This window comes from Elgaria multicarinata, chromosome 13 (assembly GCF_023053635.1).
Source record: "Elgaria multicarinata webbii isolate HBS135686 ecotype San Diego chromosome 13, rElgMul1.1.pri, whole genome shotgun sequence".
NCBI lineage: Eukaryota > Metazoa > Chordata > Lepidosauria > Squamata > Anguidae > Elgaria > Elgaria multicarinata.
The window spans coordinates 21,668,195-21,683,290 of record NC_086183.1 but is presented as its reverse complement, the minus strand read 5'-3'; the positions used below and the strand labels follow the sequence as shown (position 1 = coordinate 21,683,290).

The 15,096-nt window shown below is 47.6% G+C and overlaps 1 protein-coding gene across 1 annotated transcript in view; it reads right to left on the bottom strand.

The window, feature by feature from the left end:
- ARHGAP33 (Rho GTPase activating protein 33) overlaps positions 1-15,096 on the bottom strand; it is a 47,892-nt gene that overhangs the window by 13,367 nt on the left and 19,429 nt on the right. The window contains exons 9-15 of the mRNA XM_063140845.1: positions 14,749-14,815; positions 13,691-13,750; positions 12,166-12,315; positions 9,031-9,133; positions 8,269-8,413; positions 2,861-2,943; positions 1,744-1,851 (exon numbers count right to left, since the gene is read on the bottom strand). Coding sequence (XP_062996915.1) covers positions 1,744-1,851; positions 2,861-2,943; positions 8,269-8,413; positions 9,031-9,133; positions 12,166-12,315; positions 13,691-13,750; positions 14,749-14,815 — 716 coding nt within the window. The remainder of the gene's footprint in view (positions 1-1,743; positions 1,852-2,860; positions 2,944-8,268; positions 8,414-9,030; positions 9,134-12,165; positions 12,316-13,690; positions 13,751-14,748; positions 14,816-15,096) is intronic.

Sequence of the window (15,096 nt, the reverse complement as noted above, 5' to 3'; positions counted from 1 at the left end):
GCTTGGAAACATATAGGCAGCCAATGCAAGCGGGCCAGAATCGGTGTTATATGCTCAAACCTCCCTGTTCCAGCTATCAATCTGGCCGCTGCAGCTTCCGGACCGTCTTCGAAGGCTGCCCCATGTAGAGGGCATTGCAGTAATCTAATTTGGAAGTTACCAAGGTATGCACAACTGAAGCTAGGTTATCCCTGTCCAGATAGGGGCGTAGCTGGGCCACCAACCGAAGTTGGTAGAAAGCACTCCATGCCACCGAGGCAAATGCGAGCAAAAGCAGAGGTGGCATCTCAGATGGAGAGTTGGAGCAGGGATAGTCGTCACACGGTGTCTGTGGGCACCAAGGAGCCCCCCAGAGAGATTTCTTGGGACCTACCAAGGAGACCAAACCCTCCCTTTTGCAAGATGAATACAGGGAGTGTTTTTTGTGTGTGCATGAAAGAGAGAGGGCGGAGGAAGAGAGGGGAGGAAGGAGGGGGGAGAAAGAGCAGGGAGGGGTGCACATCTATGGGTGGTGCTCCAGAATGAAAAAGAAAAAGAGATTGGGCAAATGAGTTGACAGAGGAGAAGGTGGGAGAAGAAAAAATGTGTTTGCCTTCTGTGAAATAGATTTCTGTTGGTACCGAAAGCTGTGGATTCAAAGAAGTTTCTTAGTGTGTTGAGGTTCAGACCACACCTCTGCCTTGTACTCAGTTTTTGGGGTGCAAGTGACTTGCCCTTTGTGACTAGCCACACCTCCCAGGGCAGCAGGGCAGTGGCGGCTGGTGGCTCTGATGTCAGGAGGCAGTGAATGTGCTCTGGGTTTCAGTCAGAACTCTAAAAGAGCTATCCAAGGTAATAACTTTAGGGTTGTGACTGGTTCTGAAGGAAACCAGGAGTGGATTCACCACCCCACTGACATTGGCGCCACCAGCCTCCACTGCTTGGCAGACTTTTTGTGGTGGTGCCCAGAACAATTTCTCAAATTGTCAAATGTGAACACTACGTTCAGCATCTAAGGTCCTCCTCCGGGTGCCTACTCCGAGGGAAGCTCGGAGGGTGGCGACAAGAGAGAAGGCCTTCTCTGTGGTGGCCCCCCAACTGTGGAACAATCTTCCTGACGAGGCCCATCTGACACCGACATTGTCATCTTTTCGGCGCCAGGGCAAGATTTTTCTCTTCTCCCAGGCATTTAGCAATATGTAATGACCGTGGGTCTGTTTTTTGGCTCGTTGTTTTTAAAGCTGTTGTAGTGGTTTTAAATGTATGTGTATTTTGCTTGGTTTTGTGGTTTTTAATCTTTATTGTTTTTATCTTATATAAACTGCCCAGAGAGCTTCGGCTATGGGGCAATATACAAATGCAAATAATAATAATAATAATAATAATAATAATAATAATAATAATAATAATAATAATAATATGTGCCTGCAGACCCAAAAAAGGTTGCCTATCCCTGCACTATGTTGATGCTGGCAGAACCCCAAAGGGGAATGTTGGGGCAGAGATCTACAACAATCCCTACAAGGGCTGAGTCAACGTGCCAGAGAATGATGGGAAAGAACTGGGGAAATTAGGTTGTGCTCAGAAGCTGTCGTTTCTTATGTGCAGGAGGCGGTGTAGGAAGGGTTGAGTTTTCTGGAGGCTGGTGTTAGCGTAGGGAAAACACCAGGCAAGAGATGGAGTGGGTGCAAGGCAGAGCATCTGGGCAGTATGGGGATGGCACGGAGGGGTGCCAGTGTTGGGCCATGGGTCTGGGCGTCTCACCGCAGCAGGTTGGGTGCCCAAACGATGGCTAAGTTGCGGATGTGCATGCTGGTGTTTTGACTGTGCATAGCCATGCGTGCCAGGTGCCGCAGCAGGAATTCCAGGGTCCTGTTGGGATAGAGCAGAAGCTGCTACAGCTAGAGGGCCTGATTCTACAGCACCTCGTTCCACATGCATCCCAATGGCGCCTACACCCCAACTCATGAGAACATCAGAAGAGCCCTGATGGATCAGACCAAGGGTCCAACTAATCCAGCATTCGGTTCACACAATGGCCAAGCAGCAGGTGACCAGGAACCCACAAGCAGGACATGAGTACAACAGCACCTTCTGCCCACATTCCCCAGCAACTGGTAGCCATCAGGACTAATAGCCATTGATAGCCTTCTCATCCAGGAATTTATCCAACCCCCTTTTAAAGCCATCCAAATTGGTGGCCATCACTACGTCCTGTGGTAGTGAATTCCATAGTTTAACTATGTGCTGTGTGAAGAAGTCTTTTCTTTCATCTGTCCTGAATCTCCCACCAATCAGCTTCATGGGATGATCCCATTAGGTTCTAGTATTATGAGAGAGGGAGAGGGAGAGAGAGAGAGAGAGAGAGAGAGAGAAAGGGCCTGTTCAGAAGACACCTTAAACCATGGCTTTAACCATAGTGGTTAAGCCAGAAAGCCGGGCCGTGTTCAGAAGATACCTTAAACCATGGCTTTAACGATGGTGAATAAGGCCTTTTGCTTTATTCACCATGGTTAAAGCTGTGGTTTAAGGTGTCTTCTGAACACGGCCCGGCTTTCTGGCTTAACCACTGTGGTTAAAGCCATGGTTTAAGGTGTCTTCTGAACGGGGCCAAAAATGTCTCGCTAACCACATTCTCCACACCATGCACCATATTGCACACCTCTATCATGTCTCCCCTTAGCCTTGTTCTTTTCCATGCTAAACAATCCTAGCTGTTGTAACCTTCTCTCAGAGGGGAGATGTTCCAGCCCTTTGATCATTGTAGTCGACACTTTTTCCAACTCTAAATTATCCTCCCCTCCAAAGGCCACCTTCTTAGTGCCCAACTCCCCCCACCCTGCCCATTTGGGCCACCTCGGTACTATCCAACAGTGCATACCGATAGTGTGGTGGAGGCAGCTGCTGAATGACATCATGTACTTGCACCAAGCGGTCCTCATTCCCAGGCACTGACACAGCCTCCTACAGGGATGGGGAGAAAAAGGAAGGGGGAAGGGGCAAAGGTGGGGAAGGAAGTCAGAAAGCAACCAGAGTTCAGGTGGAGCAGGGCGCTGTCCGTAAATGCATCAGAGTTGTTGTTGTTGTTGTTGTTATTATTTATTTTATTTATTACATTTATATACCGCCCCACAGCCGAAGCTCTCTGGGTGGTTGTTGTTGTTGTTGTTATTATTATTATTATTATTATTATAAAAATTATACGCCCCTGCATCAGATACAGATTTCAGAGCTGTGTATTTTTTAAAAAAAGAACATTGGTATCCTAATGGCATAATTAGAGGCCAGCAAACGAAAGCAGAGAAACAACACAGCAGCATTATAAACATTTAAAAACCCGGGTAAATAAGAATGTCTTAACTTCTCATCCGAGGACACGATCCTATACAAGGCTGCCTGGGCGTTGCAGGGCATTTTCTCTCTCTTAACACCCTACAACTGGAAAAGCCCTGGTGGTGGGCATATGACACTTCAACTCTTTGGCTCCTGGTGCAATCCTGAGTCCTAATACATTGGCCAGGGGGAAGCTCCCTTGGAAGAAAAGGAAGCTTTCTTTTCTAGCACAAGTAGCAGGTGTAGGAGGCCTGATCCAGATTGGGACCACAGCAAGGGGTAAAGGATTAGATACCCCATTCCCCCATTCCAAGGTCCCAATAACGGGCACCACCACCTACAGTTTACTTTTAAAAAGACATTTGTGCAAATTCTCACCCACACCACAACCCACGGCTTGTAGCAGGAGTTGTGGCATGGGTAGGAGTTGTGCGTGGCGCCAGGTTTGGGCAACACGGCAACCGATACTGCATCATAGGGAATTACGCCCACATGTGCAGGCGAAGAAGCCATGATTCACCCCCACGATTGTCTGAATGCAGCCTCTGGCTTCTACCATTGGCCAGAGGAACAAGGGCCAGTGAGAGCTTGCACCGCCTCTCTCGCAGGGAGAACACCACCAGAAGGGGAAGACTAGCTTGCCCGGCCTGAGAGTGTAGAAAAGAGGAGACGGTCACTCCGGTCTCTCCCACTAGCCAAAGGACTAATGACCACAGGGTACATAGGAACCTGCCTTATCCAACATTAGAGCAGTACAACAATGGAACTAATTACCTTTTAGGATGCTTTTAGGATGCTTTTAGGATGTTTTAACAAAGTATACTCTGTTTTTAATCAGTATTTTATGTATTTTCTACTTACTGTTGTTCCTTGCCTCGATCAAAATGGAGAGGCAGGTAAGAAATAAAATTATAATTATTGTTGTTATTATTATCATTATTATTATTATCTAGGGCGGTCATGAGCTCTCCCACACTAGAGGCCTTCAAGAGGCAGCTGGAGAGCCATCTGTCAGGGATGCTTTAAGGTGGATTCCTGCATTGAGCAGGGGGTTGGACTCGATGGCCTTGTAGGCCCCTTCCAACTCTACGATTCTATGACTATTTATCCATAGAACTACATAGTCCAACCAATCACATAGCTAATGTGATAAGCACTTCCTACTCTGTTCTGCATGGTCACAAACAGAGATGGGTCTTTTCCATCACCTGCTCGCCAGATCCTTTTAAGTGGGACCTTCTGCATACAGAGCATGTGCTCAGCCACCGAACTAGAGTCCCTCCCTGCTCACAGACAAACAAGAACACCAGCAAGGGTAGATCTGCCTGGGGCCAACTGGTTATAAATGCCTGTTTACATTTCAGCTCACCGCTTGGCTTGGCCTGTGTCAACGTGATCTCCCCCCTTCTTCCTATGATGCCTTTCGACTTGGTACGCCAGAGGGCAGGGCTTGTGTCTCAGTTTTTAAAATTGTTATTATTACTGATGTGAGCCGCTTCGGAAACACAATGGGCAGTATCCAATTTGACACTGGCGCTGATGTAATTTACACTGCAGGAGTGTAAGAGACCGCTAATGCAACACCAATAATGCTTGCTGGCACGGTGTTTTTCCCAGGGAAACCTGTCCAGCAAACGCTACCGTCGTTGCGCTAGGCGTCGCTTATGCTAACGCAACGTAATTTACAACAGTGTCAGTATCATGTTGGATACTGCCCAATCGCTGTCTGAAAAGTATGCTAACGAAACGTAGAGAATAAAATACTTGAAAATAAATGTGCCTGGGGATTTGCTCTCCTTAAAACAACACCAAGTGGTCCCACTGCACCAGTGTCCGAAGAGAAAACATACCACTTCAGAAAAGTAGGGAAGTGGTGAGAATCTCTCTGGAATTTTAAAAGGATTGCAGCGGTGTGGGAATTAAGAGACCACAGCGAAGGCAGGATGCAATTAATCCATCGCAAATCCTTCCGGCTTTGTGTTGAGCCAACGGACATTGCAGCAAAGTTCACCTGAAGTACTGACTAGACCCTTCCTCTGCTCATCCTCATCCCCTTGCTTCCTGCCTAACCCATGTAGTTGAGCCAAAAGCCATCAGTTAGTATGCAAGAAGGAACATCTCCTATTTTCAGAGCCAGGGAGAGCGCTGGGGCAGAGCTGATGGGAGCACAGATAAATGGCCGGGGAAAAAGAACATCAGCTAAGCCCTGGAGTGATGGCGTGAAAGGAGGGAAGGGCACAAGAAAGTTGTGGGAAGAGTTCCAGGTCTTAGCTTGGGTTCCCAATCACCCACCCACCCAAGCCTTGGGGCAGCCATTGTCCATGATAAAAGATGGGGCACTGCATGGAAGGGGGAGTTCACACCTGAGCTCAATTTAGTCCTTAAGTGGTAGTTCAGACAAGTTATGAGGCATGTTCCCACATGAGTTTTATTCCCATGGGGCACTATTGAAAGTAGACCTGTGGGGACCAGGCCTCCCCAAGGAATAATCCAGGCCTTCTCTGGACTAGATCCAGACTAATTTTGTCACATCTGAGTCCTATTGGAATCAGCAGGATTTAAGTTACCCCTGAGCAACTTGTCCTATTGTTAGACTTTAAATATAAGACTTGATTCCTGTATTGAGAAGGGGGTTGGACTCAATGGCCTTATAGGCCCCTTCTAACTCTACTATTCTATGATTCTATGACTTTACAGAGATCTGAAGGAAAAACATGCTGGCAGTTTTCCAGCTAAAGGAGCTATCCAAGGTGCTGAATCCTATCCCTACAAAAGAGATTCAGCACCTTGGATAACACTTTTAGAGTTCTGACTAGTTCTGACTGAACCCTGCGGCAGCTTCACCACCCCACTGTCATTGGTGCCACTAAAAATTCAGCTAAGGGGAATGAAATATCCCTGAGAGGGCCAACAAAGGCCCACACACACACACTACGTCGCACCTTCAGCTCTCATTGATGGGCTTGGTTATCACTAGCCATGGCGGGAGGTTGCCTCTCAGGGGGAAAATAGGAACCAATTAAAAAGGAATGGAATGGAATGGGAGCAGAAAAGAGGAAGGGGGAGCTGGAGTTAAGCAAGCTCAAAATAGCACACAGCACAAAGAGCAGGTAATACAAAAGAATAAGGAAGTAGGGAAAGTGCAGCACAGATCACTCTGTAGGCTCCGACATTGGCGGGTGTGTAATTGTACTCCACTGTTCTGCCTCCTCTTTCTTTCTTTTTCTCTCTCTCTCTCTCTTTTTGTTTTTTTTGTTCTGCAACTCCCACTTTTATTGTTCAGCTTGGGAACGTGGGCACAGAGTATATACAGGGCTGGTTGGTGCACACCCTGGGCCAACTCTCACTAGATGGTTTGAGCCCAGAGTAGCTGCAGTTTCATGTCACTGAAACGTGTACAGAAATGCACTCGGCGTACAGAGCAAATGAAGGATCTTAAGGACATAAGAACATAAGAAGAGCCCTGCTGGATCAGACCAAGGGTCCATCTAGTCCAAGGGTCCATCTAGTCCAGCACTCTGTTCACACAGTGGCCAACCAGCCATCGGCAAGGGACCAACAAGGCAGGACATGGTGCAACAGCAACCTCCCACCCATGTTCCCTAGCAGCTGGTGCACACAGGCTTACTGCCTCGAATACTGGAGATAGCACACAACCATCAGGGCTAGTAGCCGTTGATAGCCTTCTCCTCCAGGAATTTATCCAACCCCCTTTTAAAGCCATCCAAATTGGTGGCCATCATTACATCTTGTGGTAGTGAGTTCCATTTCCATAATTTAACTATGCGCTGTGTGAAGAAGTCCTTCCTTTTATTTGTCCTGGATCTCCCACCAGTCAGCTTCATGGGATGACCCCGGGGTTCTTGTTCGAAGTTGTTCAAAACCGGAGTAATGACAATGCACACAGCAAGCCTGTGCTGGGTTTCTCCACCGAATGAGGTGTAGCAGGATGAATATGAAGGGCAGGGTCTTTTCAGTCGTGGCACCGACACTGTGGAATGCCTTCCCAGGAGAGCCCAAGTACAGCCATCCTGAATTTCACTCGGCCACCTTATCAAGACATGGCTTTTGAAGGAGGCCTTTGAACAACTTCCACTTTGTGGCTGACTATTTTATGCTGCTATATATGTTTATTTTATTTGAATATGATTTAGGCTCTTATGGGGGGGGTTATGTTTCTGCATTGTTACTCTATTGTGCAATGTTACTTTATTGTTAGATGTTTTGATTTTATTTTTTAAAGGGGGGGTTATAATTTTTTATGAGCCTTGTGTGGCGCAGAGCGGTAAAGCAGCAGTTTCTGCAGCTGAAACTCTCCCCACGGCCTGAGTTCGATCCCAGCAGAAGCTGGTTTCAGGCAGCCGGCTCGGGTCGACTCAGCCTTCCATCCTCCCGAGGTCGGTAAAATGAGTACCCAGCTAGCTGGGGGAAAGGTAATAACGGCTGGGGAAGGCAATGGCAAACCACCCCGCTATAAAGCCTGCCAAGAAAACGTCAGCGAAAGCTGGCGTCCCTCCAAGAGTCAGAAATGACTCCGTGCTGGCACGAGAGGTTCCTTTCCTTTTTCCTATAATTTTTTAAAATAATTTAGGGTGCAATACTGGGGGTTGTGGGGAATCAGTCTAAACAGGCACCAGAATCTACTCTTCATACATTTTCTATTAATGTATTTACCTCAGGCTCAAAGACTCATGTGAAATGAGCCCTCCCCCCCACCCCAAACACTCTATAACACTATGGTGTCATTTCACACAGGCACACAAAAGAATTTTACACAAAAGAACTACACACGTTCAGGGGACAGTTTCTCATTCTGATGGACTGGCAGAAATTGGCACAGGAGGCAGAGCTGCACTTGTGCCAAAACAACCGGGACACAGAAGGAGCAGCTTTGGACTGCCGGGAGCAGGCGCTATTTAAAGGGGGGGGATTTTTCCCCGCTGTTGCAAGACTCACAGCAAACTTGTTGTAGAGCTGGTAGGGGAGCAGTGGGTTTGGCAGCTCCCGGAAGTAGAGCTTGCAGAGAGAACTGACTGAGTGGATGTCTTGTAAGTAGACGTCTCTGGACAGCTCAGGCACCCGCTCACTGTCAAACTCGTGCCTGAAGACAGGGAAGAGAGGGCCCGGAATTACACAAAGCGGCAGAAACGGCACAAACCCACAGCCAGATTGCCTTTTCCTTTGCCGGGTTAGGGCTAAAATGGACGCAACAAGGCAGCTAACCACATCTCTGGACATGAGGCAGAGGAGGGGGAAGGTTTCACTTCCTTCTCCCACATGCTCCTTTTCTTGTTAAGAGTAGACCCTCCTGCAGCCCTCCTTTATTTATGGATAAGGTAGATGTGGGTGCCCCGTCACACAGGGCCGGCCCTACCGTTGGGCAGAGTGAGGCAGTCACCTCAGGCGGCAATTCCTGGGAGGCATCAGTAAGGTGTTGGAAGGCATGAGCTGTGAGCCATGTGGCCTGCCCTGCACCTCCTAAGCTAGCCTGCTGCCCTCAGGTGTGATGGAGGTGGCTGTCTCAACGGCAGTGGCAAAGATTCAACCGCCAGTCCACGGAATGGGAGGAGGCGCCATCTTGTTTTTCGCCTCCGGAAGCCAAATGCCTTGGGCCAGCCCTGGTGCCTATTTGGGTTGTCAAGTCCCACCTTCCATCATAGGTCTCCTTGTAATAAACAAGGGCCTGTCCTGCAACGCTGGCTCTAAGCGAGGGCTCACCGCAAACGCTGGATGTTGGAGGAGACGCCAGAGAGGCGGTAGATGCCATCTACAACGCCATGCTTCTCAATGAAATCGGAGCAGGAACGTAGTACCTGTGGGACTGGCATAACAATAAAGCCTTTCACATACATGGTCTTGATCATCTTTATATCAACCCTGTTAGACAGGCCCGGTAATTCCTGCTACCATTGTGAACATTTTAAAACACTTTTTTTTTTTTAACGCCTTGTGAAAGGTGGAGCACTAGCCCCACAGTACCCCTCCACTACAATAACTGTACCTAAAAGAACAAAGACAAGGAGCAGTCAGCCAGAAAACTGCAAAACTCAGCACCGTTAAGTTCGCCAGTAGAAAGGAGACGGCCTTTTCCATGGTGGCCCCTCCGGAATGGGTTACCATCTGGGTTGCCATATGTCGCCCCCATCATTGGAAGCTTTTGGGAAAGCCCTGAAGACGTACCTGTTTTCTTCCTCCTTTTCCTAAATGTGTTTGATTGAACTGGTCTTGGTTTTCAGCTGCAATTGTGATTCGGATGTTAGTACTGTCTGGACTGGATGTTTTTATTACTGGTGTTCGTAGCTTTTATGATCGTACGGAATTTTGTCGCATGGGATTTTATTATGTAAGCTACCTTGGGAGGGGCTTTGCCCTTAAAGGCAGCGTAGAAACATTTTAAACTAAACAAACGACATCTGCAACACCGTGCATGATTTATCCAAGCAGCTTTCAAGCAAAGAATGCCCTTTAACCAGTAGACATACTAGGATAAAATCCTAACGGATCTAATCCAAATAAAAAATATTATTTTTAAAAAAATTAAGCACTTGTACCATAAACAGATCTAATGAAACAATTCCAAAATATGAAAAGAAAGTGGCTCACCCTCCCCAATTTTTGGATCCCTGTGGTTTCTTGAAGAAAAGGAAATGTTCACTTGCTCATCCTCACCCTCATCAGGCACTTTGCCCTTTTTGGCTGTCTGCCCCCATTCCAATGTTTTTCCTTCTGCTGTCACTGGCAGGCAAATTCACCTAACTCCATCACTACAAATTGCTCAGATGACAACATTTGCAAGGAACACCTGAGCTGTGTAGGAGCAAGCCCTTTGTACTTCAAGAAAACCTCAGCAAAACCTGAAGAGGGAAGGGAAATGACTGGATACCATGGAGAGCAAAGCTAGGTGGTGTATGATCGCCATCGTTTCTTAATGTAGGCTGGATTGAGAAATTTTCGCAGAGTTTGGTTAATCAAGCTCTGCGATTGCACAGCTGTTTTCTCCCAAAGATTTGGAGCATCACAGGGCTTACCAAATAGTCCCGTGAGCCTTTAAAATCCCCTTGGCAGTTTGATTTTGCTCTCTGTGAGCACTTAGCGTCCAGGATTTCGACTAAAAATAGATTTTAAGTAACACTTAGACAGTGTGCTGTGTTAACTGCTGATAGAATGGGCACCCTGTCACTTATCTGTCTGAAATTGGCCGTATTTGCTCCCTTGAAAGAATATCAGAAGGCTAAAAAAAAAAAAATCTATACTCTTTCGACAGAAGGCACCCAAGTTACAAGTACCGGAAAAGCACCCGGATCTCCCATTAGAAATACACAACCCCAGAATTGCATTCTTTCTCTCTCCCTCTGTTTCTCCTTCCCTTCTCCCTGGAACTTCATGCTCACCTGGCTGCTGCTACAATAAACACAACCAAATGAAACATGCCCACGGATGCCCATTCTAAGTTGATTCAATGTCATTCCTTTCGTAATGAGTAATGAATGAAACAAAAGGGTCACATTTGTTTCGCTTGTTCGTTTGTTATGCAGACGAAAGCAAGGCTGCCTGGAGGACTGTCTGAACTTAACTGAGCTGTCTTTCTGCCAACAGGGGGGTGGACGGACCCCTAGCTAGCAGGGAGAGCAATCCCATGGTTCCTAGCTAGCATAGGGGGGATGGGCATAGGATAGTTTGGATTCCTCGAGCCAAGGTTGGAAATGGCACTCCAACTTCGGACCCAGGAGTCCGAGCTCCCTGGCCTCTCCCCCTCCCAATTGGTGCAGAGAGAACCTCGGAGGCGGCCTCGGAGAGGAGGGAAAGGGGGTGATTCTGTGGGTGGGAAGGGGAGGAGACTGGGGAGGGTCACTTATGAAAAATCCTCCAGCCTCCCCAGCCTCTTTCCCCCCCCCCTCCACAGAGCCCCAGCTAGACAGGCGAAAACGGCTGTCTAGCAAAAATGCAGAGCCTGAAGATTGCCTCTATGCTCCTCTTGGTCAGCCTCCAAGTTTGGAGGCTGATGGGCATCCCAACTGGACTGCACCCTAAGCCACTTTTCCCACCTCCACTGCTCTGGATGAAAACCAAGTGTAACATAGTGGGCTAGGACTGGGGAGATCCACGTTCAAATTCCCACTTACCCATAAACCTCACCGGGTGACTTTGGGCCAGTTGCTCTCTTTGTCTCTCTTTGACTCAGTTCAGACAACACGTGAGCCAATGCAGTGTGAAAACTCCACCCAACGGCAGAGTTTTTAGGAGGTACTCCCCACACAACACGTTCTAACGCCACCGTTACGTGACTGTGGGCTACCGTGGAGTTGAGTAAAATCCATTGTGACGTTTGATTGACAGTCCTCCCAATGGTATTCCATCAGCCATTGCTGCGGGGAAAAAACAATCCCAGCAGCCCTCCTAAAGAGGCATTCCCTCCTTTCACCACTCTTGCCAGGGAACTCTGTAGCCAGTGGGAAAAGTCAACACAATGGAAAACTCCACGGAGCCTGCCACACAACACACATCACAACGGTTGTGCAGGAACTCTCCTCTGCACAGCGTGGATTTTCTGCGTGGCGTGTTTCCCAAAAAGACTCCACCGTGGCCTGGACTTTTCATGCCAGACAACACATTTCTCAACAGTGGATTAAAAACTCCACCGTGGAGTTCTAAAACCACCGTTTAGAAACGTCTTGTCTGAACTGAGCCTCTGTCTAACCTACCCAATAGGGTTGCTGTTGTGATTATAAAATGGAGCGGGTGGAGACAGCACCGTGTGCACTCCTCTGAACTCCTTGGATGAAGCACAGCATTATAACAAAAGTTGTGTTGTACTAGTAGTAGAGGAGGCCACAGGGGCGTGCATAAACTCACCATCACTGCCCGAGTTCTTGAGGTGCTCGCCCAAATCGCAGCCAAATACCCGCTCTCGGAGGATGCCGCGCTGCTTCAGGCGCTGCTTGCTGGGCCTGGACTTCATGAAGGTGCGCAGGAATCCAATGAGCTTGCCATGTTTCTTGGACACTAGAAGGGAATGAAAGAGTGAACGAGAGAATCATAGAATCATAGAATAGCAGAGTTGGAAGGGGCCTACAAGGCCATCGAGTCCAACCCCCTGCTCAATGCAGGAATCCACCCTAAAGCATCCCTGACAGATGCTTGTCCAGCTGCCTCTTGAAGGCCTCTAGTGTGGGAGAGCCCGCAACCTCCCTAGGTAACTGATTCCATTGTCGTACTGCTCTAACAGTCAGGAAGTTTTTCCTGATGTCCAGCTGGAATCTGGCTCCCTTTAACTTGAGCCTGTTATTCCATGTCCCGCACTCTGGGAGGATCGAGAAGAGATCCTGGCCCTCCTCTGTGTGACAACCTTTGACAAGCCTCTGAGTGGAACTGAGCATCGGAACAGAGAACATAGGAGCCCCCCCAAGCTTTTCATCACTGTACTTAAGTGAATCAGCTGAGGCTGCCCATTCTTCAGGAGAAAGATTCTTTCTCCTGAATCTTCAGCCGTTCGCTTTCAGAGGTGTGGGTGGCGCCTGTATCTCCCTTTGCAGTCAAAATGCAAGTAAAATGGAAGCCCATGGGCATTAAGGCACCAGTAGTGCATAGTCTGACATTTTTCATGGCTGAGGAGGTTAAATTCTAAACTGTTGATATATCACTTTACAGGACATTTCACATTTTCTTGTACATTTTTTACCCAAATGATAATCATTTGTTTTTAAATAATGCTGTTGCAGGGTAAGTTAATATACCAAACAGCCTGAGGACACGCTGCGGACCTTGTGTCCAGGGAGAGCTGGTTCACACGCCATGGGGCTGATAAAAAAAAAACTCTCTCCCAAAGCTACTATTTGCACCAGGAGAGAATCTGATATTAAGACATGTAAAAGCAAAAGAGCCACGCTGGAGCAGACCAAGGGTCTGCCTCAGGAGTAGGCAACCATTTGAGGCCAGAGGCATATTTGGCGATTTGATCAATTGCCCTGGGCACAATCACAAAATGGCTGCCGTGCAGTGGAGGCTGGTGACTCCAATGTCAGTGGGGCGGTGAATCCATTCCTGGTTCCAGTCAAAACCAGTCAGCACTCTAAAGTCCGCACCTTGGATAGCTCCTTTAGAGTTCTGGCTGAAACTCGGGAGTGGATTCACCGCCCCCTGACCCTGAAGCCACCAGCCTTCACTGCTGCCCTAGGTGGTGCGGCTACTCACAAAGGACTGCAAGGCAGAGGTGGGGTCTGAGCCCCAGCACACTAAACAACTCATTTGAACCTGCAGTTTTCAGCACGGACAGAAAACTATTTTACAGCTTTTCAGGGCCACTGAACTATAGTACACAAGAGTTAACTGTTCAGCTGTCACAACCAGCAGCAGCTTTGCCTATTAGTCCATGTCTCACCTGAAGTTGGGGAAAGGAGGCCATGAGGCCTGGCAATTCCACAGCTCATCCCTTCTCCATCTATATGAGAAGAGACACACGGCATGAAACAGACAGGACAGAGTAATAAATAAATCCTCCCTCCGCTTTTCCCGGTTGCTATTGACACAAGTCACTATTCCACAGTTCACCTCATTCGAAGTGAAGTGCTCTTCTGGAGTTAATCTTTTAATCTTTTACCTAGTTCCTGGCAGTCAAGAGTTCCAAGCAACTAATAACTGCAACCTTAATAAATTATGCAAATTATGCACACTCACATTCATTTTACGTAATTTATGCCCGTTTTGCCATTGCATAGCATGATTGATTTGGCGAATCAGTAGGTGTATTCAGATCTTCATAGCTTGGTTTAATAAGCTGAGACATGAAAGAGCCTCTTCACTACACATTTTAGCAAACAAACCAGTAAATCCTCCATTTAATATTGTTTCCTGGTTTGCCTGAACTGGGAAACTATGGTTAACAGCTTTGGAACAAGCCTGGATATTAAACCAACATCAAACCATGGTTTCATAATGTGGCTTGTTTCAAAGATGTTAACCATAATTTCTTGGTTTGGATGAACTGGCAACCTATAGTTAATGGAAGGCTTGTTTGCTCACTCGTATGAAGGACAGAGTGAAGGAGTTGCATGTGCAGGGCAAAGGTTTGTTTGTATCTTAGCTTACATACTAAGCATTTGCTCTAGCACTAAGTCTGGTTAGCCCATGGCATCTGAAAGAGCATAACGTTACCTTCCATCACTCCCTACAAATGCATACATGAGGAGACTGTTTCCAGTAGTATACACTGAAATACCATGGGACTGGGGGTGGAGGGGGAGGGGAAAGGATTTCTAGAATTTCCATATGGGAGTTAGAATGCTTCCAGCTAGCTGCATCATATATCTAGGAGACCTAAAAAAAAACTCATAGGATACCAGATAGTTCAAGGACGAACCATCAAAAGGAATATCGTAGGTCATCTTAACTCCTCGCTCAAAGCAAGAACTCCAGAGCTGGACGAGAGGAAGGTCTTACCTGCTTTGAGTCCTGGACTGGGACGTTCCGAGAACAGCTCCACACATTCACTGGGAAAGAACCCCACCTGCACAACAGACAGGCAAAAAGACACATTGCGACATGCAGAAGAAACGGAGTCATCTCCCGACAAAGCAAAATATGCCTTTCCACAAAGAAAACCCCACTGGCACACAGGATTACTAGCCCTACCCTAGTAATGGTATTACTAGGGGAGACATGATAGCATTCTTCAAATACTTAAAAGGTTGTCACCCAGAGGAGGGCCAGGATCTCTTCCAGATCATCCCAGAGAGCAGGACACGGAATAGTGGGCTCAAGTTACAGGAAGCCAGATTCCGGCTGGAC